This window comes from Dermacentor andersoni, chromosome 3, assembly GCF_023375885.2.
Source record: "Dermacentor andersoni chromosome 3, qqDerAnde1_hic_scaffold, whole genome shotgun sequence".
Taxonomy (NCBI): domain Eukaryota; kingdom Metazoa; phylum Arthropoda; class Arachnida; order Ixodida; family Ixodidae; genus Dermacentor; species Dermacentor andersoni.
The window spans coordinates 106,420,928-106,448,574 of NC_092816.1; the positions used below are offsets into that span (position 1 = coordinate 106,420,928).

Genomic DNA, 27,647 nt, shown 5'->3' on the forward strand with positions numbered 1-27,647 from the left:
ACTATGGGGTGAGGTTACGAGGCCTTCTTTCTTCATTGGGCATGAGCTAACCTAGTGATGACGACACTCCGCGTAGAGTCTGCAACTTGGCGTGCCAGTTGGCAGCGTCGGGTTCCCGTACACTCTCTGTACGCCTGTATTAATTCTCGTCCTCCAGTCGACTGCATTTAGAGAGGGCTAATTCGAGTTTGGACTGGCGCCACCTAAACTACCCAGAGTTCTTGTATGAGCAAGCAAGGATGCGCATATATGGATAGATCTTATGGAGCTCGCGGCGAAAGGTCAAAAGGCTACCGCCGTCGTATGTCAGCCGGGAGAGAATGCGAGCAGACGACAGGGAGAGCAGCATCCTAGTGTGCACGCCAACCAACGCCGCTGCGATTCTTCGCAGAACTGCTGCCTGTAAATAAATAAATGAAAAACAAATAGAAACTCTCTCTCTCTCTCTGTTTTTTTCTACTACTACTCGGCATCACTTCACTTTGCATAGTGGGGCTATAGCAGTGTGAAAGCTGCCCACGCCAACTGGGCCATTTTCACGACAGGCCGTATCACGGTCTTGCGCCTCGTCCCGCACACTCGGTGTGCACACACGCACACACCCACTCGATCGCGCCTTTGTGACGACAAGCCAAGGAAAATGGACGTCGTAGGACAATAAGTCGACGAGGGAGGAAGTGGGAAGAGCAGCGACCTGCTGCCTCTGAGAGAGGAAAGGTGCGGAGTTGAACGGAAGAGCAGTGGAGGGTGGGAAGGAGCTTGTGGGTATAGGCGACGAGGGGATGCAGTCGCCTATAGCTGTCCTTCGAGGCGAAGACTTTCCAGAGCTCGATCAAGACCGCGCACGCGACTAGTTAGCGCGCAGAGCCGCCGTGGGATGTGCCGTCGTGGTCCCCCATTCCAATTGCCATTCTCTTCCCCAAAACACTTCTCCAACCCATCAACTTCGCGACGCATCGGTGGCGGTATCCCTCATAGCTGCGGTGCCTCGCGTACCCCCCTCCCTTTCTTTTTCCTATACACGGCTGTGTCCACAGTGAAGAGACAGGGAGCAGTGGGCAGAAGGGGGAGAGGGAGACGATGATGAACGTGGGCACCGGTGCATTTATAGTTTACCACGTCTTTTTTTCTCTCCCGAACCCACCCTTTCCTTTTACCATAGCATCTTCCGTGCCCACGCTGTATGGCCTCTGCCCCTTTCCAAACCACTCTCCGCAACGCAGCATCGTTCCACAAGACCGAGAAGCCCAAGTCCACCGCGCGTACCATGGCCGTCGGGGGCCCCCTTCTTTTTTTCTTCCAGAACCCCCCTCCCTTCAGGCGCTCCTCTTCCCTCTCACATTTGCACTCACTCCGAAGGGGGGCCCGTCCGTCCCTCGTCGTCCAATAGCGGGCCCCGGAGGGCCCTTCGAATGCGCCCCGGGCTCCGCCCGCCTTTTATAGAGCCCTGTACACCGCGCGCTCTGTTTTCGGTCGCTCATCTTGCGAATGTTTTGCAGCTTTGACAAACGCTTGCCTTCACACTTCCTTTCCCTTTCAATGCGAGTGTCGAGGCGAAGGAGAGGAATGCCCTCGACTTGCGTGCGAGGAAGAAAAAGGAACAAGAGCGTATTGGAAATAATAAAAAATAAGCGAGGAGGTTTGGAAAAGGAGGAGGGTGGCGGAATACGAAGGAGGAAATGTGTTCGGAGCGACCTGCTGCTGTGGTCCTAACTCTCTTAATTTCTCGCGTGCCCGCGCCGCCAGAGACCGGAACCCTACATAGAGGCCGCGGTGGCGTCGTCGTCTCACCCGGGGGAACTTGCGGCAGCTTCTTCGGCAGCGGTAAGCGAGTGCCTCCCCAACGTGCCGCCATATAGCAGCTGTGCGTGTACAACACGGCGCTTCCAATTGTTTTCGACAGCTGTTTGAACCTGTCGGCGCGGATGTCGTGCTCGTGTTGTCGAGGAGAAAGAAAAAAACTAAATGGAAAGCGAACGCGGATATAGACGGGGTCTGATACGTCTAGATCGCTCGGGCTTTTGACTCGCTTCGTGACATCTAAAAAAAAAAGATTCGTGGCCCCAAAATTGACAGCAAGCGATCCTCCCAACTTGTGCGTGCTAAATAAGTGAAAAAGAACAGATCAGAAATGAGACAGCAATAAAAAGCAATATGTTTCGCTGTCTATGGCTAAGCAGTCATTATTTGGTGGTGGCGATGGTGCATCCTGTATTATGGATGAGTATGACCACGGCAGGGAATAGGCCTCTGTATTCAAGTGAAGCTCCCTTATGAAGTCACGTCTAAAGCATACCTTAAGTATTTAAAAAATTAAGGAACAAACTGAAAAGTTAAGCGATATCGGTGGTCTTTCTCGCGTTCTCGACAGATCTCAGGAGCTTAGAACCGCACTACTCGCATCTTGGCGAAAGAGAACCTCAACTTCAGGCCGCAGAATAATTCAGGAGCGAGGCGGCCGTGATGTCAAGAGCAGGACGCCGCGATTTCCAGTGCTTCACGATTCCAGGCCTACGCGGTGTCAGGGGATCGCAGACGCAGGCGACGGCATTCCCCATTGTTGATGCGTTCAAGTGCGGGGCCTCTAGAACGCTGGACAACGCAGAGTATACGGTCTTATGTGGCAGGGAGCGCTGTCTGGGGGCCCGCGAAACTGCCATTGAATGAGCGTATACATGCGGGAAACCTCATATTTCAATTTCTTTATTTTTCCCAGTCTAAAGATCGCATCAGTGCAACATTCGAATTCGCGTGATATGTGGGCCTGTACCGTTCAAATGTGAACCTGAAATGCAAACGTTTCTCGCAACTTTTCTTTTAACGGCCAGCATACGACCCATACTGGTCCTGTGGCGGCGCGACTATCGGCTCCAAAGCATCCGAAGAAGAAGATGGGCTCCCGCGCAGCTAGCGCGAGAATAGAACACGCTATAGCGCGCTCGACCTGAGCGGCCGAGGTCGCTCCCGAAATCCCACGGCACCATGCCTGGCCGGCCTAAATAAACCGTGGCCACGGCGGTTACCTCTCCTCGCCGTCTCCCGCAAACTGATGACCCGGATGGCAGAGCCCAGCCATACCAGCGTCAGCGCACCGACTCTATATACCAAGGCGAGTGACATGGCCTCACATAGTCCGGCAGACGGCCCGCGTTTGTAGGAGGTCCGGGGATTCTACATAGACATGCCGGACATCTGGTTCATCCAGATGGACAGCCACTTCCTTCTCAACAAGGTTCCATGCTCCGGCTGCGTTCCAGGCTCCGGTTGCCAGCACCCGACCCCGACTTCTACGACAACTTGCGGGCAGCCATGCTTGCTCACTGTGTCACCTCGAGCGCCCATTCAAAACCGATCTCGCCATTTGAACCATCGCGTCATTTCGCGTCTTGTCGTCCCACATAGCATGCGTGCGCCCGTGCCGATCGTCTGCACGCGCAGACGTGGCCCCAGCGTCAGACCTCTACTCGGTTCATGAGTCTCCTCCCCAGCTCAAGGGCAGCTGCGCGACGACTCTTTACATGGAATTCACTGGGCCAAAAGTAAGCACTTTCGGCTATGCCTTCCTTGGGCTTTCCCACAAGCTGTCCGCTTTCCGTTCGGGGGCACCTCACTCATCACCGATACAGAGGCTCTCCCACCGGCTCCACTAGGAGGAAATTTCACTCTCGCAGGCACGGCGACGCCACAAGCACAACATTCGCGATGCATTCAGCGACCACCGCAACTCTGATGTAAGCATTCGAAATGTCACTGCAAGCAGCAGAGGCGAGCATTCCAATGTTCTGTGCTCACACGTTCTGCGGATGAATGGCCTACCGCAGTTTTGCAGGAGCAGCTCTGCTATTTGGTTTCTTCAGCTCGAGAATCACTTCCACGTAAGTCCTCAGCAGCCAGACGGTATGCTTTTGGAGTTCCGACTTTACAGGGCCGGGCATCAACGAGAACCTGCGGCAGGTCGCCATTTTGTACTATGGTATCACCGTGGTTGCGCTTCGCTCACAACCTACGCTGCCGGTGTTGCGTTGTCTACCTCTCCCGGATTGCGTGAATCCGACACTGCCAACGGCTACACCATCTGCACAATTTACATGGACTTTACCATTGGGCTTTATTTCAATCGTGCTTCGCACTAGGAGCGGGGCCCTGTAGCGGTGCGACTGTCGCTTCCAAAGCAGGCGAAAAAGAAAATGGGCTCAAGTGCAGGTAGGTATCGCGAGAATAGAACACACTAGCTTGCACGACCTGAGCGGCCGCGGTGTCGGCCGCTCCCGAAATCCCGCGGCACCATGGCTGGCCGGCCTAAATAAATCGTGGCCACGGCGGCTACCTCTCCGCGCCGCCTCCCACAAATTGGTGACACCGGACGACCAAGCCCACCCAGCCTTCCCACAGCACTATACACGCTTCAATGCACGTTGTCCATATGGCACTTGTGTTCCGTCAAGCTTGTTTCCTGTGGTTTGGATAACCAGCGATTCCAGACGTCTTGTTGATACATTCCTTTCCATGGTAATGGCATTTGTCTCATCTAAGTCTATTACGTGGCGCGTGCTTTGAACGTGCTCAGCGATGACGTGTGATGCCACATGGTTCTGGGAAATCGACGATGGTGGCGATTGTATCCAGGAAACGGAGTTCCCTGCAGCAGTGACCTAATGTCTTCTTTGGGCACATGCTTGACTGTTCTTGCATTTTGAAAAAGTAGGACGTGTAAAATTTTCTTGCGCATCTGAGCAGCATGGAGCCTTCCAGCAAGTTCACCGCAAACGAAGAAGCCGACGGAAGGATTCCTTCCTTGGACGTTGATTACGCTCTCAGATGCTGGCCTGAAGTTTACCGTCCGTAGAAAACTGGCTCATTCTTGTGGGTAGGTAAACTTCCAACCTATATGTACCCGTGTGCGCACAGCGTTCAGTCGTTACGGCGCTAGTCGACCAAGCAAGAAACACTTGTTACACGGCAACAGATTTGAAAGACGAGCTAGAAGCAGCCAAGAAGGACTCGAAGCTGAATGGCTACCCGACGCGCTTCACGAAGATGATGCGGCAAGTCATGATCTGCCAGCGTCCAAGACAACAGGCAGAGGACGCTTCAGGATGCTCGAAACTAGAACACGCATGCGATACCTATATTCAATAAATTAGCGAACCGCTCTCTCAAATATCCAGCCATGGCATGCATGTTGCTCATAGGCACGTCGGCATACGCGCAATCTAATTAAAGGTAATTATTGACTTTGCCAACGTAAAAGGACCCCTTGGCCCCGCTCAAAGTATCCGGGAGTGATTTACAAGATTTCTTGAGCAGATTGTCTACATCGCAGAAGCGGGAAGCTTTCAAAGGTGACGGAAACAACATAAAAACGATGTCGCCAAGAGCCACGTTGCTTAAATGTCATATCTGGGCACGTTCGAAACGCGCGTCGGATTATGAACTGGAACGGGACAAATGCCATTATCACGGAAAACAACATATCAGCAAAAATACATTTGCAATCGCTAAAAAAAACCTCTAGGTAAGTTTCTGAAGCTCAGTGTCGAAAAACAGACAACGCGCTGAGCAGGACGCAATGCAATCTGGGCAGCGCGTATTTTTGAACCCTGAGACGAATGATCAAGCGCATAATAAACGAATCGTACGACAATCGGTGCATTCTGAGCAAGGGATCTGTACAGACACCGAAATATCAATTTTTGTTTTTTCATATTGTTCCGTGACCTCTTCTACTATAGTGATGCTTTCCCCTGACAAAACGTGCTCCGTCGAACTCTTAATTGCTCAAGTAGAACTCTTGCTTGGGCTAATTGGTTCATGCTTGAGTGAGTAAAGGCAAGGCGCAAAAGACCAGGACTGAAGAAGGACACAAACGACAGGACCGGCGCCTGAAGAAGGACACGAACGACAGGACGAATTGCAACGGCGAGCTTTCGTGGGGCTTTAGCGCGGAGAACACAACCTTCGGTTGTGCGCTGGCTTACTCCACAGGTACAGTGCCCCGCGTAGAGACCCGACGAGCGCCAAGGGAGATGGTGGTGCCAGCCAGTTGAACGAACCAGCTCCTTGGCACGCGGCGGGTGGAGTGCCTGCGCGTGTGGCTTTCCTGCTTGTCCCGACGCAGCACTAAGATTAGTCATTAAGGAGGTTGTGAATGGCTCCGATCTCAACGCGGGCGAATATATATGCCCATGCGCACGACTGGTCCGGGTGATGTCATTCTTATTTTCTACGTGTGCCGTCGCTTGCCTGAAAGGCACGCCAACCCTGGGAAGTCGCTCGAGGCACAAATGGTTTCCACGCTGAGCCCATGCCGAGCCCGGGTGTACTTTATCGCCGCACACTTGAGAGGCAAGGCTGCCGATTACACAGCGAAGGCTTGTCTCGTGGCGCCTCGCTGACAGGCTCGGTGACGGGTGGTCAGAGTTTTACAGCGAAGCTGCTAGCCTCTAGCAGGTAGGAATTTCTCGTGGCGTGCTCACCAAAAAAAAAAAAAAAAAAAAACTGGAAAAGGGGGTTTCTGTTTGAGTTTCTGCATAACAGAATTATGTTTTCTCGTATATTCAAATTACAATTCGATGCTACCATGCCTGCAGCTTGTGCGTAAGTCGTACTTTGCGCATTTTCTGACGCAATTGACTTTTAAGCATTAATTTAGTTCAATAAGGCACTTGCGCTTCGCGGACGGCCTGCCACAATGAGGATATATGATGCACTTCCACACACGCGTGTACGCGTGTGCCGTGCGTCGCTTGGGGTGGCGGTGCTTGTGTGACATCATCTGACGTCAGTTGGGGCGGTGGTATTTGTCTAACGCACGCACCAGCTTCGCTGTACCTGAATTATCACAGGGTGGAATGGCGGCAGATTTTTTTTTTTTTTTTGCGGTACCGAGCATTTCCTTTCTTGGGACATCTTAATCTTGAGCACTATTTCGAGAACACCTGCCACAATTTTGTATCCTCTTTCGTCCCCACTTTGCAAGTGAATGTGAACTTAAAATCAGCTTTGCTTTCGTACTTTCTTTTTCAGAAATGGCTATAAATATAGAACAATTGTGACTGTTTCCAGCGTTGTAGTCGTTATAGTGTATTTGTGGTGAGCTTCCGGCACTGAAAGCAGCGTTTAAAAAAAGAAAGCGCGGCCTTAGACCAAGCTGAATGATTGTTCACCTGGCGGTTCAGACGCGCAACGAACACATAACAAATTGATTGGATAATTGGCGAACTGATGGCTCATTCTCACAGCTAATCACCAGTGATTGGAATGAAAACGTTTAGGGTGGGGCATGGGCGAGCTACAAATTGCGGTTCCCGCGGTACCGATTAATTTTTCTACGCTAGACCTCACGTCCTAGGCTGCGTCTGCTTTACCGAGATGTGGTTGATCTATAATACGCAGATCCGATTTGTAACTTTGCGCAGACTAGATAACCATTGGACCATTAGGGTGACAGAATGGGTACCAAGAGAAGGGAAGCGCAGTAGAGGATGGCAGAAGACTAGATGGTGCGACGAAATTAGGAAATTGGTGGGTGCTGGTTGGAATCGGTTGGCGAAGACAGGGATAATTGGAGATCGCAGGGAGAGGCCTTCGTCCTGCAGTGGACATGAATATGATGATGATGATGATGATGAAGAACGCATATATGAAAAGTCCATAAACTTTGTGCGGATCCCACGCACTGTGCGAATCAGTGCATGAACGAGAAGCTTCCTTGATGATACTGTGTTGATACTAAATGCGTTGATTATATGAGATGTTACATTAATGCAGACACAGTTACGATATATAAAGGCTACATTGATTCCATTTGATGAATGCATGTGATGGCATTTGTTATGTTGAAGCAAAACATTATCATGTTTTTCAGCGAATTATCATTATCATTATCAGCGAATTAAGAACGAAGTGAATGGTCGTCGCTGCTTCACATCCGAGTATGTCCATACTAGCGACGGCTGCCATTACATCGAGACGCTGCTGGTCTCGATGTGCAGAGGAGATTGCAAGTACGGGTGCATATCTACTGAGCAGTACTAAACGTAACGGTTGACGTCCAGCGCATCTACATCCCTTGCAAGGACACCTCCCAAATGAGACGTTGGTAAATATGTACGTAATATGTATGTAAAATGCACCTGAGAAAGAGGAACCGAGGGGAGCTAGCTTTTGTTAGTCACAATAGCTTTTCGTCTGCGTCTTCCTACGTAACAATATGAAGCCAAGAATTGAGAGCATAGGGGACATAAACTGTAGCTTTAATTTCAGCGTAGAAATTCTAAACGAAAGATAAATGAAAGTGGACGAAAAAACAACTTGCGAGCCGTGGGAGCCGTGCCCACATATAAACCACACATAAACCCACACGTAAACCATAGCTACTACGCAAGTGCTTCCTTTTCATACGTCTCCACGCTAACGTCACAGCTTTTGTGCAAACACGTTCGTGACGGTGGATACATTATTAGCGAAAGCGGGCCAGCAAATAGCAGACAGCACTGCACCTTCCATATGAGAAAAAAGGGAATGGCAGAGGGTTTCGCCGACAGTAAGCTTAAATGGCAGACAAAGCTAGTCTTACAAACTTACTGTGATAAGTTATTTACGCCAGAGCTGCTATATATTTTGGCGTGGCTGACAGGATTGTCGGACCGCGAAGTGAGCCTCCTCGAGAAGCTTAGTGAAGTCAATAACAGTGTAAGACAAAGAAGACGTCTACAGGCAGAGCTTAAGTAAGAACTTCGACGAGAGGCGTAGCAACGACATGCCAGACATGTAGGCTTAACACCACGTCCCAATCTGGAAAGTAAATGAAACTGTCAAAGCGAAGTTTGACCCAGAGTTCGGTTTCACGAGCCATTTCTTGCAACCAAAACGGCCCCTCACATGGTGCATTGAAAACTATTTGGTACTATGTGGTCCGGGGAACCTCCTACCAAAGTGCACCTCAAGTGGAAATGCATTCAAGTTTTACACCAGGAGGTGCAAACAAAAGACGCCCGACATGACGACGCAGACGTACTGTAACTGGTACATGTAGGAAGAGCAAGACGAGTCGGAAAAAAGAAAGAAAGAAAGGAATCAGTAAAGGAAAACAAAAAAATAAGTTCGTGGAGAATATGGCGGATTGACGGAAAGTGCGGTGGTTCCCTATGCGCCCCAAGACCGCTACGGAATAGCCAAGTAGTAGCCATAGGCTGCATTGCCTAGGGACGTAGCGTGTAGTCGGGTGAGGCATGACGCCTCGCGTTGCCGAGAACTCGCATTGGGCTCCGGCCTGTGACGTCGGGTGGTTTGCGCCACGCGGCCCTTTCATTTTACGGGCGCACGCAGTGTATATGTGCCTGTATATCCCTCGGTGGGGCGCTCTGCGGCTCCCGCGATCGATTATGGAATGCCGGCTTCGCGCCCTACTTCTGCGCATCCAAACTCCCCGTCAGACGCAATTACTCTCAATGCTGTTCGCCCCTTCCCCTGCGTCTTCCCACTCTTTTTTTATTTTCTTCTTTTGTCAAAGGGAAAAAACAAATATACACAGAAAAGGAAGAACTTGGGTATTGTCGCTCAGGCCTTTAGGACCCTCAGTGGGTTTTTCCAGCTCTTTTCACGAAAGGCACGCCCCCCCCCCCCCCCCCCCTTTTTTTTCCCCGGTCATGTATGAGGACACGTGTGAACATCGCCTGAGATGCTTGTAAATTTATGGAAGACACAGTGCGCTGAAGCTTCGTTGTGACACCGCTTACCTGAACGGGGTATTATGCAAGGTTCATCCCTTTTGTTCTTTGCTTTTTTGTCGACACCCTCACTTGACATCTTGTGACCATAGTCTAACCACAAAGCAACTCTTGGGCAGGATAATAGCAGGCCGAAATGCAATGAGCATGTTGTAAAACAATTTTCTCCTGAACTCAGCTGCTCCAAAAGGTACGAAGCCTCATATCCCACAAGAGCCACAGACAGCGGACAACCATAGTCTGAAGGAGGTTGGTGTTCACAGCACATGAAGCAAAGCTGGTGTGTTGCGATCCCATAGTGCGGTAAAGAAAATGGATTCAACTATGGGACAGAAAGCATGACTATTGTGAGCGAAGGTGAGGATTTAGCTTCTAAACTTTCACGAGTCAGAAGTAATACAAATTCAAGGGCTACTTAGTTATCCCTACTTGGATTAATGTGAAAGCAATGCGACCACCGCGCGATGCTTATACATTATGCCACAACTCAAGGTCGTGGGTTCCACTGCCCCCAAAGGTCGAGGGTTCGACTCTTAACAAAAGTCGGAGGTTCGAGTGACTTAATTAATTCTACCATAATTCAGTGCGCCCTAATTAACTTCGCCTTAATTAACATAAATGATCGTGGGCTTGTCTCCCACCAAAGATATTGGGTTCGAGTGCATCAAATAACTATATCACAATTAACTATAAATTAATTACCTTGGACTTAATTGGCACCACAGTTCGTGGACTCGACTCGCACCAAAGGTCGAGGGTTCGCAGCCTTTTTGTACCATCGTGCGGTCCCGCCGCCAACGCCGGATTTTCCGCTTCATGAACCATTTAATGCTTTCGCAATAAAACGCGTGCGTCCCACAAAGGCCTGTTTACTAGACTTCCTGTTTGGGTTAGACTGACCATCTCCGACAGCACCATGTTTAATCGGTTGACAATTAAGTGAAGTTGGTACAAAGTAGCTAATGTACATTCAGGAACGTTACCGGGTGCCAAGAATGTGGATCTGATAACAGCGATATGACTGACCCTCCTGGAAAGAGCTGGGACGAATGCCATAGAACCGGAAGGTGTTCACAATGGACAGAAATATACTTTTCTTCTGTCTCATATAAAAAAAAGTGTGATAAAGATCGTCTCGTATACCGTCTGGGCCAAATATCGAAGCCGTAGCCCGTATGCCTCGTATCATCGTGTAAAGGTCCTCGACTGAGGCTGGCACGCACAGCAAGCGATGAAATTCTTCAGGCCACATTCGATCAGCGAGGACTGCGCCACGAGTAGGAGCACATGCAGACGAGACTAAAGCGAGATACTTGCCCCACAAACTCGGAGAAAGATGTCGCCAGCCCTCGCACTTCTTGCGCTACTGGAAATCGTCGCGAATGGCACCGTCCCACAGTCGGCTGCTTCAGAGCGGCCAGCACGCACATGCCAGGGAGTTGAGCGGTCGACAAATGGTAGACCTCGAGCTGTAGCACGGCTCGATCTTCGCACGAGGCGACTGCCTCAGGAACACAAGATACCGGGCACTCAGTTGGTTCATGTAAAACGGCGTGACAAAGGAATGCGAAGGGTTACACCACGTTTCGCAATACGTATACGTGGGAACGTGTCACTCAAGCGGCTTAGGATGCGAGCCATAGGCATGCGCTCCCCTCTTGCACCAGAAGGTTGTGCCACCTGTGCAGCTGTGCAGCTTTCACTTTTCTGGTGCTTTAGTGGCAAGTGCCGGCCGAAGCCATGTATGTGAATGCACTGCACAGGTATGAAGAAAAGTGCCAGCAGTGTCAACTATAAGTCATCTGCGGCAAAGCAGGGCGATTATAAACTTCCCAGAGGAAAAATAATTTGGACGTGCTCAAAAACTCATGTGCAAACCCTTTTACAGCGGGCCGCACTGTACATTATACGACACCGGAGTTGAACTACATCGCAGAAAACGAATGTACAAGGCACAAGCGGGGAGCAGCAGCATGTCGAAATGGCCCAACGGTTGTGTATTCACACGCGCCACGTCCCACCGCGTTATTCTCCAGTCAAAATACCTTTGGGCAGAGACCAGATCAGGCGGAAACCTCTGTTATATTAAACGTTTCGAAGTTTCAGCCAGCAGAAATGTAGAAGCGGTCAATACTACTATTAGAAACCCGGCACACCTACGTAGCAGTAAGCACGTTACTACGTAACTGAATCCATGTGTAGCCGGGTCTGTTCATTTCTCAATGCAGGTGGACCAGTCTAAGGCCAGCCTTGCCTTGTCTCACAAAAGGGGTGGATTGGATAGAGCACACATTTCAAATACCCAGCCAAGAAAGTGCGATAACTCTCGAATAAATAACTGGTGATTAAAAAATAAACCACTCCAGAGGAAGCAGTGGCATAGCTAGGTCGTCCGGCATCCGGAGCCCATAGGCCTACTGTTCCTAGTTCCTAGTGGTCACAAAGACACATAACCTGCTAAAATACCGGGAGATATCCTCACAAAACTCATCTTTTTGTAAAATTCTGTGCAGTTGAAACAGGACACTATTTGTGACATGAAGTCACACAACAACAACAACAGCAACAGAAGGAGGAGGTGTAGGAGGCGGAAAAGAAGGAAGGTTAGGTAGGAAGGTCAACCAGACGCACTACCCTAGACAGGGGGAAGTGTTTAAGGGAAGAAAAGAAAGGAGAGGGTGGGAAGAAGGTACTATCAGTGCGAATACGTGCGGATGTCCATAACTTCACGCCTATAATCGGTTACTGAGGCCAGTCGATTTCACGAAACGTAGCAGTGCCCGCGTCCCTTTGTGAGCCTGCGACGCGTGGGGCCATGGTCCGAGAATCATAGTCTCTGAAAGCAGTCTGTTATCTAATCGGTTTAACACGCTCCGAAGAACGTCGCGTTTGATCTCATAGAGATTACAGAAACGCAACACGCGCTCAATCGTCTCTTCACATTTGCACGAGTCAGAAATCGGCGTGTCGGTCATTCCAATAAAAAATAAGTACGCTTTCGTAAAAGCCCCCCCTAACCAGAGGCGGTACAGTAAAGCTGCGTCACGACGGGAGAAGTTCGATGGAATCTGCAGCGTCAGTGTAGGATCCAGCTGATGGAGACGGCATTTCGGGGTGTTCCACAAAGTTTTAGTCTAGGTTTGAGCAAGTAAACGACCCCTCACAGCGTCTGTCCTTGATAAGGGTATATGAAGGGTGAAGGTTTCTTTATGGGCTGTTGCATGATCAGCAAGGTCATTTCCGATGATGCCACAGTGCCCCGGAAACCATTGGAAGATGATGTCATGTCCGTTTATGAGGGCTTGATGGAGAACGTCTCTGGTCTCAAACACCAGTTGTTCATGGGTCTTGCGTCGTAAGGCTGACTGCAGACTCTGAAGGAATGCTTTGGAGTTACAAAAAACGACCCACTTTAGAGGTTTGGCTTGTGCGATGTAATTAACAGTGGCACGTAGAGCGGCAAGTTCGGTTGCCGTAGAGGTCGTTATATGAGACACTTTAAACGCAATTGTGACTTGTAAGGCCGCGATGATAACAGTGCCTAAGGAGCTGGTGGCTGAGACAGATCCATCAGTGTAAATGTGCGTTTTTTGTTCATACGCCTCGTTCAGTAATGACAGTGTGAACTGACGTAGAGCCACTGTTGCTTGACGGGTCTTCTTCGTAATTCCCGGAACCGTGAGGCATACTTGTGGCTGTCGTAGGCACCAGAGAGGTAACAGTGGTCTTGCTGCTAGGTAAAGCCCGGCGGAAGGTAGCCTTGATGTATCGCAACACGTTTGGAAAATGTGGCCTGAGGTCTGTGTGCTGGCAAAGCAGCAAATTTAGTGCGTGCTCTAATGTTGTCAATCGTTATATGTTGGAATCAAATAGTCTCTAGCAATCATGATTGTTGCATGAGTTGAGGCGCATCGGGGTAGTCCAAGACATGTCCGTATATCCTGGCCTTAAAAACTTTCAAGGGTACGAATGTTTGTTTTACATGTGTTCTCCAATACCGGCAAGCTGTACTGTAAAGAGTCTCAAAACAGGGCTCTGTACAGCAGCAGCATGGACCATACCGACGTGCCCCAGGTTTTTCCGAACAGGAACCTCATTATATGTACAATCGAAGTTAGTCTCCGCTTCAAGTGGATGCAGTGGGGGCTCCATGAAAGGTCCCTGTCAATAATCCCATATAAGAAGCGGTGATACTTCTGGTGTTTGATACCACGGCCACTGAGAGAAGCAGCTGTACTGTGCCATGAGTTTGCGCGCAAACGCGATTAATGTTCATTTTTTGGTGGGCACACTAAGGCCTTGTTTGCGGAGATACGAACAAGATCGGCTGGCTGCCCGCTGAATTCTGGCGCGCACTTGAAGGCGAGTCACCGCAGAAGACCAACGACAAATACCATCAGCATACATTGATAGGTGACTTGTCTTGTCTGTCTTCAGCAAGGCCAACCATAGTTAAGTTAAAGAGAATAAGGCTCGACACCCCGCCCTGTGGGGCGCCTCCGTGACAACAAAAAACAAAATGACAAAAAGATGGTTAGCTATGACTAGGAGACAGTGTTTTTACTCAACACCACGAAACTGTGCAAAACTAATACAAACGATACAATATTGATAAATTGAACTCTGTGTACGTACGGACGACGCGCAAACCATGGTGGGACATGAGTGCACCGCACGTTCCGCCACCATTTACGCCCATTCAAGCCAGCGGAAAGAGGGAGGGGGGGTTCTTCAGACATATATGACACCACCCCCCCTCCCACTTGGCACCTGGCACCCGGGGCCCACGCCCCCCCCCCCCCCTCCCCCGCTACTACGCCACTGAGAGGAACTATGCTCCGCCGGAGCATACTTCCATTTCCACAGCCTTAACACGTCTCTTTTTGAAGCAAGATCAACCGCTAACACGTGGACTTGTTTTCTAAAAGCGCAATGTGTTTTTCGCCGATATGCTTATATAATAAAAGACAACGTTCCTTTTCAGCATAAAAAAAGCAATGAAATTGCAAACAGAAAAACCATCATAGCAAATTTGAGCGTCGTGAACTGCAAGACAATTGCGTCCCCCCTTCATTCCTGCAAGAAAACGTCAACAACTTGAGCGCAAGCATATTGTAGGTATTCATAGGTACTCAAGCATAGGTACTCATAGGTACTCAAGCATATTGTATGTCGGTATTCCAAAAATGTTAAACGTCGAGAGAAAGAAAACACGGTACGGCGAAATGAGAAAATGATGGGAGAACATCCCGTTAGAGAATAAGTACTTGGCCCTGAGGAGGCACGCGCAGCTTTTTGACAGAAAGATTATTACTGTGATCTTAAAATTCGCCATCTCAGATGAGACGAAAGATATGTTTTGCCGTTGACAGGGCCTAATGTATAAACGTCTGCACTTACCCAGAGAGCAAGCAGGAGCGCAACTTGGCTGATTGAGTTGACCAGTCTAGTATCGCACTGCTAGGTGGCGCTCCAGTCGATTGTCGATCGGTCTGATCAACTCTTTTTTCTATTGTCCAGGTTTCTTGCGCCAGCGTACCCTTTTGAAAGGTGTGTCACGTTGATCACATGCTGCATAACTTGTCAGACTGATCATGTCATACGGCTCATCCGACTGCTTCCGAAGAACAACATGAACGCCCTTAACATCGTCGCTAGCACTTCAGTTGAATGAACCTTATGACGAGCTTGGCAATGCCGCAATGACTTCAGACGACGACCCTGCCACGGCCGCATGCAGTCGTTGGGTGGTCTTCCTTAGCTGACGCAAGAGGCGTGTTCAAATGATGATTAAGAGTCTCCCAGCTCATTCGAAGCAAACTCTGTCACTGGACTCTTCAACACGAGCTGTGTTACAGCCCCTGGACGCGACGCTGGATGCAGCCCCTGGATGACGCCACAACCACCGCTACGCACGAGCGCGTCCTGAGACAGTCCACATTTGCACTGTCATCGCCCCAACCTCTACAGCGAGCTTAAAATGCGTTCATTAATTAGCCGAGTAGGCTGGAACAGTCGAACCGGTGCGTCTGGCCGTCTTTGAAGACAACGCGGCGCTCTAAACTGCACCGGAAACACAAAACGCCACACATGAAGTGGGGCATCTGCTTTGACATTTCGATGCGAGTTACCACCACCCTGTTTCTTATATGAGAGCTGTTCTGATAGGTACTCCCAAATCAACAGCACCTTCCTGATAAAAGGGAATTGCTACACACAGCACTGCCCCCCACGATCAGTGAAGCACGGAAGCTCAGCGCCACATGAACAGTCGGATTTTCAAGCTGGACAGCAAAGACTTGCTCACCATTGCCAAGAATGACTTCTCGAGAAGCAACGTTTTCAGCTGTGCTATAGATTTCCGAATGACCGCGATAGGCGTCGTACAACCCTGGTGCTGAAAGCTCGGGAATCCGCGACGTCCTCGACGGCATCAATGACATCGTCGGCAGTAGCCTCTTCACGCACAATGAACAGGGAACATTGCTGCTTGGTTGGTGTGGCTCGATAGTCGGTTCTTGAAAAGACGAAATCTCCATCCACTGCTATCACACCGCGATGTCCTTGGGCTGCCGAGCAAGGATTTACGAGCCTTCTTGGCGAGTGGTTCAGTATAAGGCGTCGCCAAACTGAAAGCAACACGCGTAGATGTAGATGTAGAAGCTAGACGTTAATGGCACATACCCACTCTGGGGGATTGGCCAAGAACCGGGTATACTTCAATATAAATCAAGGTAAAGAAAAAAAAATGAAACAAAGCTGGTCGCATCAACTTTGTCTTCCACAAAACCATAATGCATTATTTTGGATACTTAAATTGAACCCGTTACACTTACAAGGGTGAAATTCGCTGTAAAATTTTGATCAGGCTCTTTTTCAAAGGGCCCCACCGTGTTGTTCAGGTCGCCATAAACGGGAAGTACTCGTGGAAGACATCCTCAATGTATTAGGCTGAGTAGGTGTTCTAGTTGGGCAAGTAAGTGCATCTTTTACGTTTAACGTTTAACGCGATGCGAACGAATACACCACAAATACGTAACGCCTTACTTCCACAGATGACCCACTGCAAGCAGGCAGCGAATCGGGAAGATGTATCGATGATTTTCCCGGCGCACAAGACCCTCTTGAAGCGGTGCAGTACCATCTAGCGCCATGACTACCAGCCCTAGAAAGGCTGCGAAATTAAGTATAGGAGGCCACAGGCGAAATGCTCGGTTGATGTAATATGCGAATTGCTTGGAACATGTGGGAATAACTTGCGTCGGGGCCAACAAGTGCATGCGGGAACATGCGCTTAGTGCAGCTGTCGCTGCTTGCGAATGCGAGCCACGACTTGACGGCTTGCGGATTTTACGCAGCAGCAGCAGAAGAGAGAGAGAGAGAGAGAGATTGTGAAGAGGAAGAGGCGCTATTTTCTGCAACTGCAGCACCTGAAGTTTCAGAAGTCGTCAATTTTTTTTTAAACATAAAGGGAACACGCGCGTTAGTGACATGTCATTTTCAATACGGGGCGATCATTTTTAAGTCTTTCAGAATTTTTGAGAAATCGCCTAACAGATAGCAGAATCCTATTCCTTGAGCTTGTTTATTCAAAGAAGCGCACATATCACTCGCACTAAAGCTTGAAACACATGTTCAGCTAATTAACAAAATATCACTAATCAAAATATTAATTAATTAATGGCACATATTGCAATTCAGAAATTGTAGCCGGTGAGCTTGCAAGGCGTAACCACTAAGAATCCATTTTCAGGACGACGCCAGTTTCGAGATTTTCATTGCCGAAATGTATGGCTAAACATATGGGTGTTTCAATTACTTTTGTGTATCAATGCATAAATATGCATTTCGCTAAGCAAGTAAGTGGAACAACAGTGCATTTTCACCGCGAGTTTGATGACGCGTATCTCGGAACACATGCCATCCTCAAAATGTGTTCCAAATACATGGGAACTTACCAGTTATAATTCGTAGGCTGCAATACGGGCCGTGAATTAATTAATTAGGAAGTTAATGAGAAAATGTTTGTCTATTAGTTCATTATGTGTTTTGATTTCTTGTACAAGTAATATCCGCCTCTGAATAATCCAACTCAAGGACTAGGATTATGCTATCTGTCACAGGCAGGCAATTTTAGAGTGAAGTTGTATGGCTTTACACCACAATGCATTTATTGTGTCGACGCGGGCAAAAATATGGGTCGATCGCGGAGGTAGAGAAATACCGGGCCGACCCGCGGCAGCGGTGAAGGAGGCTTCAAACACTCCGCCAATAATAATAATAATAATAATAATAATAATAATAATAATAATAATAATAATAATAATAATAATAATAATAATAATAATGATGATGATGATGATGATGATTATGATGATGATGATGATGATGCTTGGGATGTAGCGTGTAGTAGGGTGAGGCATGGCGCGTGCATTGCCGAGAACCCGTCCCTCCTCCCCCTGTGCAGAGTAGCAGGCTAGAGCGCCTTAGCTCAGGCCGACCTCTCTGCCTTCTTTCAATTAAATTATCTCGCGCCACGCCGCCCTTTCATTTTACGGGCGCTATGCCTTCGAGCTGTTGCGTACTCCAGGGTAGCGTATCGTACTGCTCCCGAGTTGTAGCGACGCCTGCCTATCGAAGCTTGACCGACGTTACTTATTGGGTAGCATGGCGTTGTCGGTGGGCTGCAGGCATCCGGTAGACCATGGCGACCAAGCATGGGCGAGACGTTTTCTAGTGCGAAACTTGCTCGGTTTATTCAAAGGTAGATGAAAGAAAATGAGAAGAGCATGAAGTGATCAAAAGCACATTTTGAAGCCCCTTAGATAGGCTCTCTACAATCGTGGGTGGGATCTTGCTTCCGTCGATGTTACGTGACCGGCACAGAAAGAGGGCCCCTCCTCCTCTGGTTATACCGAGCCTGCTGCAAGGAGGAGGTCGTCCCGCCTCCTGGGATTGTAGACGCCTGTCCGTCTCTTCTGCGCGTTGCGGGTTCATGGAATTTCTGTAGTTTGTTCGAGGAAAGGGGCTCTCTAAACTCGCACACACACCCACACACACACACACAAAAGAGGCCGGTACACTGCGGGGCTTCCGCCAGACCGGCAGACACTCGAAATGGTCATTGCGAATTAGGCAGTCACGCTTCATTTCGACGAGGCTTGGTGGAAGGTCGGGTGAGAGAAAGTTCTTTCTGCACGTGGTGCGGGACGCCAGCCATCGCAGGAGAAGTCATGCCTCATTTCGACGAACAAGGTCGCGTGAGAGAAAAGTCCTTTCGGTACGTGGTGCGGGACGCCAACCATCGCAGGAGAAGTCACGCCTCATTTCGACGAACAAGGTCGGGTGAGAGAAAGTTCTTTCTGCACGTGGTGCGGGACGCCAGCCATCGCAGGAGAAGTCATGCCTCATTTCGACGAACAAGGTCGCGTGAGAGAAAAGTCCTTTCGGCACGTGGTGCGGGACGCCAACCATCGCAGGAGAAGTCACGCCTCATTTCGACGAACAAGGTCGCGTGAGAGAAAAGTCCTTTCGGCACGTGGTGCGGGACGCCAATCATCGCAGGAGAAGTCACGCCTCATTTCGACGAAGTTGGTGGGATGAAATTCCTTTCTGCACGTGGTGCCAGACGCCAACCCTAATGGTGTATCCACACGACGGACGGCTCCGCGCAAATCTCTGCCGCGGACGCTTATTCCGCCGCCCGTCCGGCTGCGAAGCGCATCCAGACGACGGACGGACTGAGTAGACGACCGCGCCGGAAAAATAAAGATGGCGGCTACGCCCGAAGCGACTGCCGTCCACCTCGAACCTGTTAAGTCGTCGTCGTCCACTGTGTGGCCCGTAACTTTCAAACTGAGGATTGTATTTGGTTTAAATTTGTGTCCAGAAGCTTCGACAGCAATGTATTCGTGATGAGTGGACACCGTTTCCGAAAGCGATACTCAGATTCTCGGCGTGTAGGCTTAGAGTGGCTGTATTGGCTGAACATGGCCTCGAAGATGTTGCGGCGGCCCGGGCGGATCTCAGTGGCCGTAAGTTAATATAATTGCTTGTTTTTACTCACTCTAGATGGCGCCATCGGTGTAACAAAGACTTTGTCATAGGTGTTTTCACTTTGAATGAAAATGGAGATCGAAAGGAAACGACGGTTGGCCGCAACGGCTTTTGTTTTGTCTGAATTGGACACAAATGGTGTCAGCAGCGATGAAGCTGTTTCAGAAAGATCCCAAAGCCGCGCTTGTCCGCAGCATTCGACCCCCAAAAGCCGGATGCGAAAAATAGCTCGGCATTTTCCGTCCGTGGGGGTCGCGGACGGCACAAATCCGTGACGCGTAGTCACGTGATGCGCAGTCCGTCGCGAAAAAGACGGATTTCGTCCGTCGTGTGGATCCACCATAACAGAGCATAATGTTCCCCGCCAGCGTTTCTCGGTAAATATTGGGGTTACATTAGCCGCAGTTGCCGGGAAGCGCGAGAAACGGTCAGATATCTTTGAATGCTATCGCGTTCCACTCTTAAAGGCGAAGCTTAAGCGTCCTCCAAATATTTAGGTTGTGTGGCGCTTGCTGCGAGATACAGATGTTGCGTCATGGTGTTAATAAATCAGTCTACAGCGAACAAACGATTAGTCATACTACAGCGATCAAAATTTCTTAACTCTTTCAGCTCACCTTTATCGTTGTTGCTGTGGCCTGTGATCTTGCTTTTTCATTCCTCATTCCTTCTTTCTATCTTCAATTTCTATCCCCTCCTTCCTAAAAAGTAGGCAGGCATGCCCGTTTTGATGGCAGTTTACAGCCTGCTTCTTCCTTTATATTCGTCTCTCTCCATTGTATTTGTTTTCAAATCGATGAACAATAATTCGTCTTTATAAGGGACTGTGAACACACATATGGAAAAAATGAGTGCTGGGTTCTCCATTAACACCGCAGCTCCCCTTCCCGGTATTAAAAGTCGTGCTGACAAGCCGCTGAGGTTAGCCCCCAACGTTGAATCCTTGCAGCTGTCATATGAGTAATTGGTCTGTCTGGACGTAACAAATCAGTTAGAGGCATGTGATCGATCATCAGAGTGGTTCTGTTGCCGCACAGATAATCCCAAAACATTGTGACGCCGCAAACAAGCGCCGGTGCCTCCTCCTCTAGTTGCGAATAATTGCGTTCTTCTGGCGTCAGCGTTCTTGAGCGATTACTTATGGCATCACCTACTCCGCTGATGTGGCGAAACAGAATCGTGCCTAGCCACTTTGCAGACGCGACGTACTGTAGACGCAGTCGTTTCTGGGGATCATAATGGGCGAAAACGTTGGCCTTGCACAGGGCGCGCTTTGTTCTCTCAAATTCCGTCCCCTGAGCGGAACAGCCCCATAACGCCCCATTAGACAGTAGGAGGTGCAATGGAGCCAATGGAGCCATGATTTCACTTAGCTTACCGAACGAAGTAGGTGTCGGTGCCGCTAGCACTGCCTCCAAATTGTTGCAGTTGTTGCCTCAAAACACGGCTCGTACACACGATGGGGATTGGCTACACTGGGCAGATTGAAAAGCACCCCCAACAAAGTACCAAAGGAACTAAATGGTAAACATTCGAAACGAAGTGTGAGACCACTAGAGGATAAAACAAGCTTTGAGGCGGCCTATTCATAAACTTAGAAAAATACTGACCTCTCTGCCTTCATTCAAACAAATTATATCTCTATGATATCTAGAAAAATCCTGTAGAGGGTGAAGGCCTCTTGTTCTTGTTTCCAAACACTGGGGCCAAAAAGCAGGCCTCTCGCATTGATTTGGTGTCCCCCAAAAAATGATGCTTCTTTTTCATGGAACCGGCACTTCTCCCGGTATAGCTTGAGACCATTGTGCCATAGTGGGTGGAACACTTGCCGCTGGACCATGGTGTCGTGCGATTTTTATGCTGCTATAATATCGTCCAGGTAAACTTTCATCCCTGGTAGACCTTGAAGCACAGCCTCCACACGATTCTGCAACAGCACTGGGGCCGAAGCAATGCCGAATGCCAAACGGTTGTAGCGGAAGAGGCCTTTGCGCGCGTTCGGCGCAGCTATCTTTTTGGGTTCTTCATCAAGGGGAAGCTGGTTGTATGCGTTGCGCAAGTCGAGCGTGCTAAACACTTCGCCTACGGACAGTGTTCCAGATATGTCCTAGAATTTTGGTAGAGGCTACAACTTAACCTGTGTCGCTGGATTGACAGTTACTTTAACACCCCCATAACACCATATGTCCCCGTTCTTCTTGGCTACAGGCAGTGCTGGCGTTGCCCATTCAGCCAGGCTGACAGGTGACAGCGCTCCATCACTCAGGAGTCAGTCGATTTCGGCGGACACTTGTGCTCTCATGGCATGCGGGACTGTTCGAGCCAAACAAAATCGCGGCTGAACTTCTTCCTTAAGGCACCGTTTCACTGGTAGCCCCTCGCAGAACCCGAGCTTCTCCAAAGGTCCGGATATTTATCGTGGAGTGCGTCTACCTGGATATCCTCGTGGAATACATTTACGGACGAAGACGTTCCTCCCACCAAAAGGGACATGCCTGCTTTGCGAAATACCCGCCGTGATGGCTTATATAAAGATTATGGCGTTGCCCTCCTAAGCACGAGGTCGCGGGATCAAATCCCGGCTGCTACGACCGCATTTTGATGGGAACGAAATGCAAAAACATCCGTGCCCCGTGCACTTGTGGCACGTGAAAGAGTCCCAGGTGGTCAAAATTAATCCGGCGTCCTCTACTACGGCCTGCCTTATGACCACGTCTTGGTTTTTGCCCGTAAAACGCCAGAATTCAATTCAATTGCATTGCGAAATGCCTCTATCGTATTTCTTCCACCGAGCAGAGGCCCTTGACAGTCTACCACCTACCAGCGACCGGCTCACTGTCGCTGATTCAAAGTACTCTTTCATACCAGTTCGCCAAAGAGCGGCAACGACCACTGGAAACAGGAAAAACGTAGTGGGTTTTCCTGTAAAGTAGGCTACTGCCTGTGGTAATTCTTGTACGGCCTCTTGGGAATTACACTAACCGGTAATCCTGTATCGACAATCATTTGCACCTCGTGATTCAATTAGCTGCACCGTGTCCCTGTTGGTAGAGCGATGCGAGACGAGGGCGTACAACATTTCTTCTCTGCTTTCGCATTCCGTTCCCTTGGCAGCAAAAGCCGCCGCCGCTCCGGAGTGGCCTCCGTTGCAAGCTCTGGCACTAAATGCCCTCTTCTGCCACATTGGTGGCAGACGGAATTGCGATGTCCACACGATGCCATTTCGTGAGTGTCATTGTGTCTGTTGTACAGAAGACAGGTTGGGCGGGTCGTAGCTCTTCCCCAAAGGCCTCCTTTGCTGCTGTACAGCGTTGATGCCACCGCGCTGGGTCAGTGCGTAAGACCCGCGCATGCTACGAGCATCTTCATTCGCTCAGAAGCTAGGGCGAACTCTTCGGCTTCTTCCCGGGTCATCTTCTTACGGGCCAGTAAACAACCGCGAGTTCCTTCGTTCCAGATTCCGCAAACGATGCTGTCCAGCGTCAGTCCGAAAGCTGCTATTTTCGGCAAGCCTTCTGAGGTCAGCGATGCAGTCCCGACGCTTTCTTGGTCTTCCTATATGCGTATAAAAAATTCACCGCCGATTAGAATACTCCCTAACGTGAAATTTGAGCGCAGCTGTATACGTGTTTTCATTTCGCTAGATATTAGCTGGTGCGGACAATCTGTCTCATGCGGAAAGTTGCAAACGGAGCGATTTGTGGCGCGACTGCCTCGCAAATCGGGAAATCGCGAGAGGCGGCGCGTGGGTGACGCGTGGGCGCTATTCACAACAGCCACCGCAGACAGACCTCCGCTCATGCAGCTCTTTTGATTCCATACAGACGACGCGCGCTGGTCTGGTGCCACCTCGTAGCCATCGTCGCCACCAAGTCCATCTTGCGCGGCACTACGCTTTTACAGTGGAGCTGTTATAACCTCGCTGGGTTTTTCTTGACGTCCGCAGCTTCGCCGAGCTGGGGGAGAGAGAACTGAAAGAGAGTGAAAGCAGAGTATAAAAATAGCATCGTGCAGCATAGCGACGCGGCGAGGTAGGGTGGAGCCTAGCGGGGGAGAAGGAGCGGCGCGGCCGGGACGCAGGCGGTATGAGGTCGTTGCTCTCCGATAAAAACCCGCCCGCTCGCTTCGGCGGTCCTCTTTCTCGCAGTGGAAGAAATTGGAACTACTTTACTGGCCTGCCCCCAGCTCCGCTGGTCTCTGGTGTTTGCGATAGCAAAGCCACGCATAACTTCTTTCGCGCGCTTTCACTATACCCTCCTCTTCCGCTTTCCGCGTCATGATTCCACTCCACCCTCTTCCTGCGCTTTCCGCCTCGCGCTTTCTTCGCTATCGACATCTTTCATTTGCCGCTGCGGTCCGCATTCGCTTTAATCTTTCGTTGTGTCCGTTCGCTCGGTTACTAAGGACAACACCGACGCTCGCCGCAGGAACGGGCGCCTAAGCGCTTCGCTGTAAATACAAATAGATCGCTGCTATTTCGTTGGTCTGAGGGTTGTAGTGCTCCTCCAGGCATTTCACAACGTTGTTATATGTCAGGGAGTTGATGGGGACTGGCGGTTGGGGCCGGGTGACACTGCCGCTCAAGGAAAAAACCAGCAGGGCACAATGTTTGCCCCTGTCTGTAAACTCGTTGCCTTCAAGATACGCTTATAGCCGAACTCGATACGTGCTCCTGGTGCTCACGGCGTCGTCAAAGGCATAGGTTGGAGATACCATCTTTCCGGTCTCAAAATTGGACTGCGCCCAACCGAAATCCCGTCCTCATCGGCACCGTAGCAGCTCAAAGATGCGTGCACGGCAGAACGCTCGATTATCAGGAACAAGAAAGAACGTTTACTGAAAGACTGTCTTGACACTTACATACTCTGGCCATGAGGGCGGCGCATGCCCCGTTATGAAGCTTGTAGCCACGTGGCATAATTGTAGTGTTCACCGCGCGTGCATCTGCCGATGTGTGATACAGCACCCACGACGAGAAGTGCTTGTGGCCCCAAACGGTTGAAATGTGGCGTACGGTACATCTGTGGCTCTGCAGATGCACAGGTACCACTTGTCTTCAGTGCTAACTTAAAATCATGAACCTTGACAGACACCTCTGTGTACCTTCATTGGGTGGAGAAGGACGTGCATGACTGGCAGAGGGAGCCCGTGAGATAATGAAGGTGACTCCCTCACATATGGTACGAGCCCACGAGGGCGACTGACCACACATGTAAAAGTGAAATTAATAGCAACAATAATACAGTAATAGAATAACTGATCTTTTCTGCCTTCTCCTTGGGCCAGCAGCAATCACCGATCGTCTCGTGAAATTTTTCGCCCCAAAGCTGCATACCCTAGAAGGGGAAGGGGGAGGTGAAGGGTATTCTTTAAGTACGAAACTAGTGGACTGTCCACATCCACTGCTGGCTATGTGCTGTATGGATGGATGGATGGATGGATGGATGCCATGAGCGTCCCCTTTGGGACGGGGCGGTGGGTTGCGCCACCAAGCTCTTGTTATTATATTGCCTAATGTCCTGTCTATGTTAAAGAAAGAAAAAGAAAAGAAAAACAAAATAACCCACGAAGAGTTCCAAACACTCTGAACCCTTATCGGGAACATTGTTTTTGGACGCCTCCGTTGTTTGTCATTTCCCTACCTTTAAAAGGCAGACGCCTCCAGCCGGCCTCCTCTTCACTGGTGCAGCTCCACTTGCAAAATGCATGCGGCGTTGTGCTGCCAAGTCGCACCCGCGTATTCTTTGCCGCCTGAGGAGTTCTAACGCAACACTAAAATTTGCAATCGCTGTCAGTAGCAAGTGCCATTTTCTTTCTTTCTTTCTTTCTTTCTTTCTTTCTTTCTTTCTTTCTTTCTTTCTTTCTTTCTTTCTTTCTTTCTTTCTTTCTTTCTTTCTTTCGTTCTTGCACTTCGCTTCATCGGAATGCAGCCGTTGTATTGATGAACTGATCTCGCGGCTTCAAGATCGATAGGCGAACACACTAACTGCTGAGCCACGGAGGCTTTTGTGTTGAAAGCTCTCAATTTATTTCACTTGCCTACGAGGAAGACCCGACTACTGAGACTTCAGACAGCCTGCATGGGTTGAGCCTTCGTTTGGAAAGTAGCGCGTCGTCGTAATTGAATGAATGAATAAATTTTATATTCAAGGGTGCCGACAATGCCGAGCATCGAAGAGAAACTGATGTAGTCAATTTCATTAATATTCGTTCACGTTGTGTGAACGCATTACAGGCATGTGTGACAGGCTGCGCAATTTTAAGAATGCAACAAAAATATGAAATGCACTGCATCACTGTTTGTTGCTGGGCTATAATGGATCGCCAGGTATAGTTGACTCATACTTATCCCCATATGTTAGGACACGAACCAAAGAAATATACGGCAAGGACTCGTCAAGGAAAACACGAAAGGACAAAGACACATCCACAAAACATGAATACTAGATTATCGGCGCGCGTACAAAACAGTAAGTGAGACGTAATAATAAAGGCCGAGGAAAAAAGAAAGAAATCAGCATGAGCAGCAAAGCTAAGGAAAAGATAAACAATACCGAAATAGCGGTACTTTTGGTACCCGTACGTCATGGCTCATCAAACACGTAAGTCGACGTATTCAACGATTTCCGTTCGCTATAGATTCCGATCAAGAAAGGGTATGTTAAGAGAAATAAGGAAAACAGCAGAAGAACTTAGATCGCGCACAATAGGCAGAAAACACCCGCAGTTGTCACAGACTATCTTTTACCCACGTCCATTGGGCATTTCCTAATTAGTGTAGGCGTCCATTGGGCGAAAGAAAGAACGTGAAACGCCGCCGTTGCATTCAAGTATTGGTTTGACATCCGTGGAAGTATGGAACGCCGGCGGACAAGGCCTGTAGGTCGAATTTCTTTCGGCAAAACAGACAGCGCGCTATAACACAGCTGTCACGGTGCTGGCGCGACTGTCTGTAAGCCGAATGACGAATGACCGTCAACAGCGTCGACTCGTCGCAGCACTGGCGTTGTAACGCGGTACTGGGATGCGGAACATTGATATTCACCCGTATGGCGACCCAAAACTCTCAGTGAACACTACGTGGTTCTCAGGCTTAAGCGGCTGTGGCGCGTATTTGGAACCACTGTGCGACTTCAGTCTCGGAAAGAACGGTGACCAGATTTTCTTATCCCAACTACGTGACTCGGAGTCCCGAACCTGTGCCGAGCAGGAATCCCTCCTAGGCCACAACTCGGATCCGGGTGAGTGCGTGGTATCAGTGTGTTGTTCACAACCCTCTCCTCCCCACCTTCCCTTTCCTTATCGCCTTTGAAATCGGGGTTGTTTGGAAGAAATTATTTTTTTGGTCGCAACGAGGAGAAAGGTTGATGCTGAAGAAAGCACTGCCGGCTTATATCTCGCCTAGGAAAGAGTTTGCCGTGATGTGCGAAGCGACTAAGTGCGTTGGAGAACGTTGGAATGTCGGTCACAGGTCACGGTTCAACGACGACGTTTTCTGCGCTGAAATTTCTCAGCGAATGGCTATAGTGCTTCTCCGACAACTATATTAAAGCGAAGCTTTCTTTGCCCATAACCCCCCCCCCCCCTTCCCCAGGGTTCGACGTCGCTGCTGTTCGGTTGGTCGGTTCCTCGCTGGACATATTTGCGGATATATGTAAATGTTATGTATGCGTGCCAGATGCTAGCTCCGGCAAACGGGCTTGTATGATCCCTGTATGCTGACTGAGAGTGTATTATAGCCAGTGAGTGCTGCTTCAATTCTGCGCAATTAAACAATAAATGACCGCATAGAACTTCTACGTACAAATTCGGCTAAGGTGTTTCTGACGATGTATTAGCGCTCGCCTGTTGTTAAAACGA

At 49.5% G+C, this 27,647-nt stretch overlaps 1 protein-coding gene across 3 annotated transcripts in view; it reads left to right on the forward strand.

Moving 5' to 3' along the window:
- The first annotated feature begins 1,612 nt into the window (after nucleotides 1-1,612).
- The window catches only part of LOC126539861 (aromatic-L-amino-acid decarboxylase-like), a 153,363-nt gene continuing 127,328 nt past the window's right edge, over nucleotides 1,613-27,647 (forward strand). The window contains exon 1 of one of the 3 annotated variants that reach the window (XM_050186684.3): nucleotides 1,613-1,824. In XM_050186684.3, coding sequence (XP_050042641.2) covers nucleotides 1,680-1,824 — 145 coding nt within the window. In that variant the 5' untranslated portion in view covers nucleotides 1,613-1,679. Of the gene's footprint in view, nucleotides 1,825-26,812; nucleotides 27,029-27,647 lie in introns of those variants that run through there. The other 2 variants (XM_055075184.1, XM_055075188.2) reach the window with 2 other exon arrangements.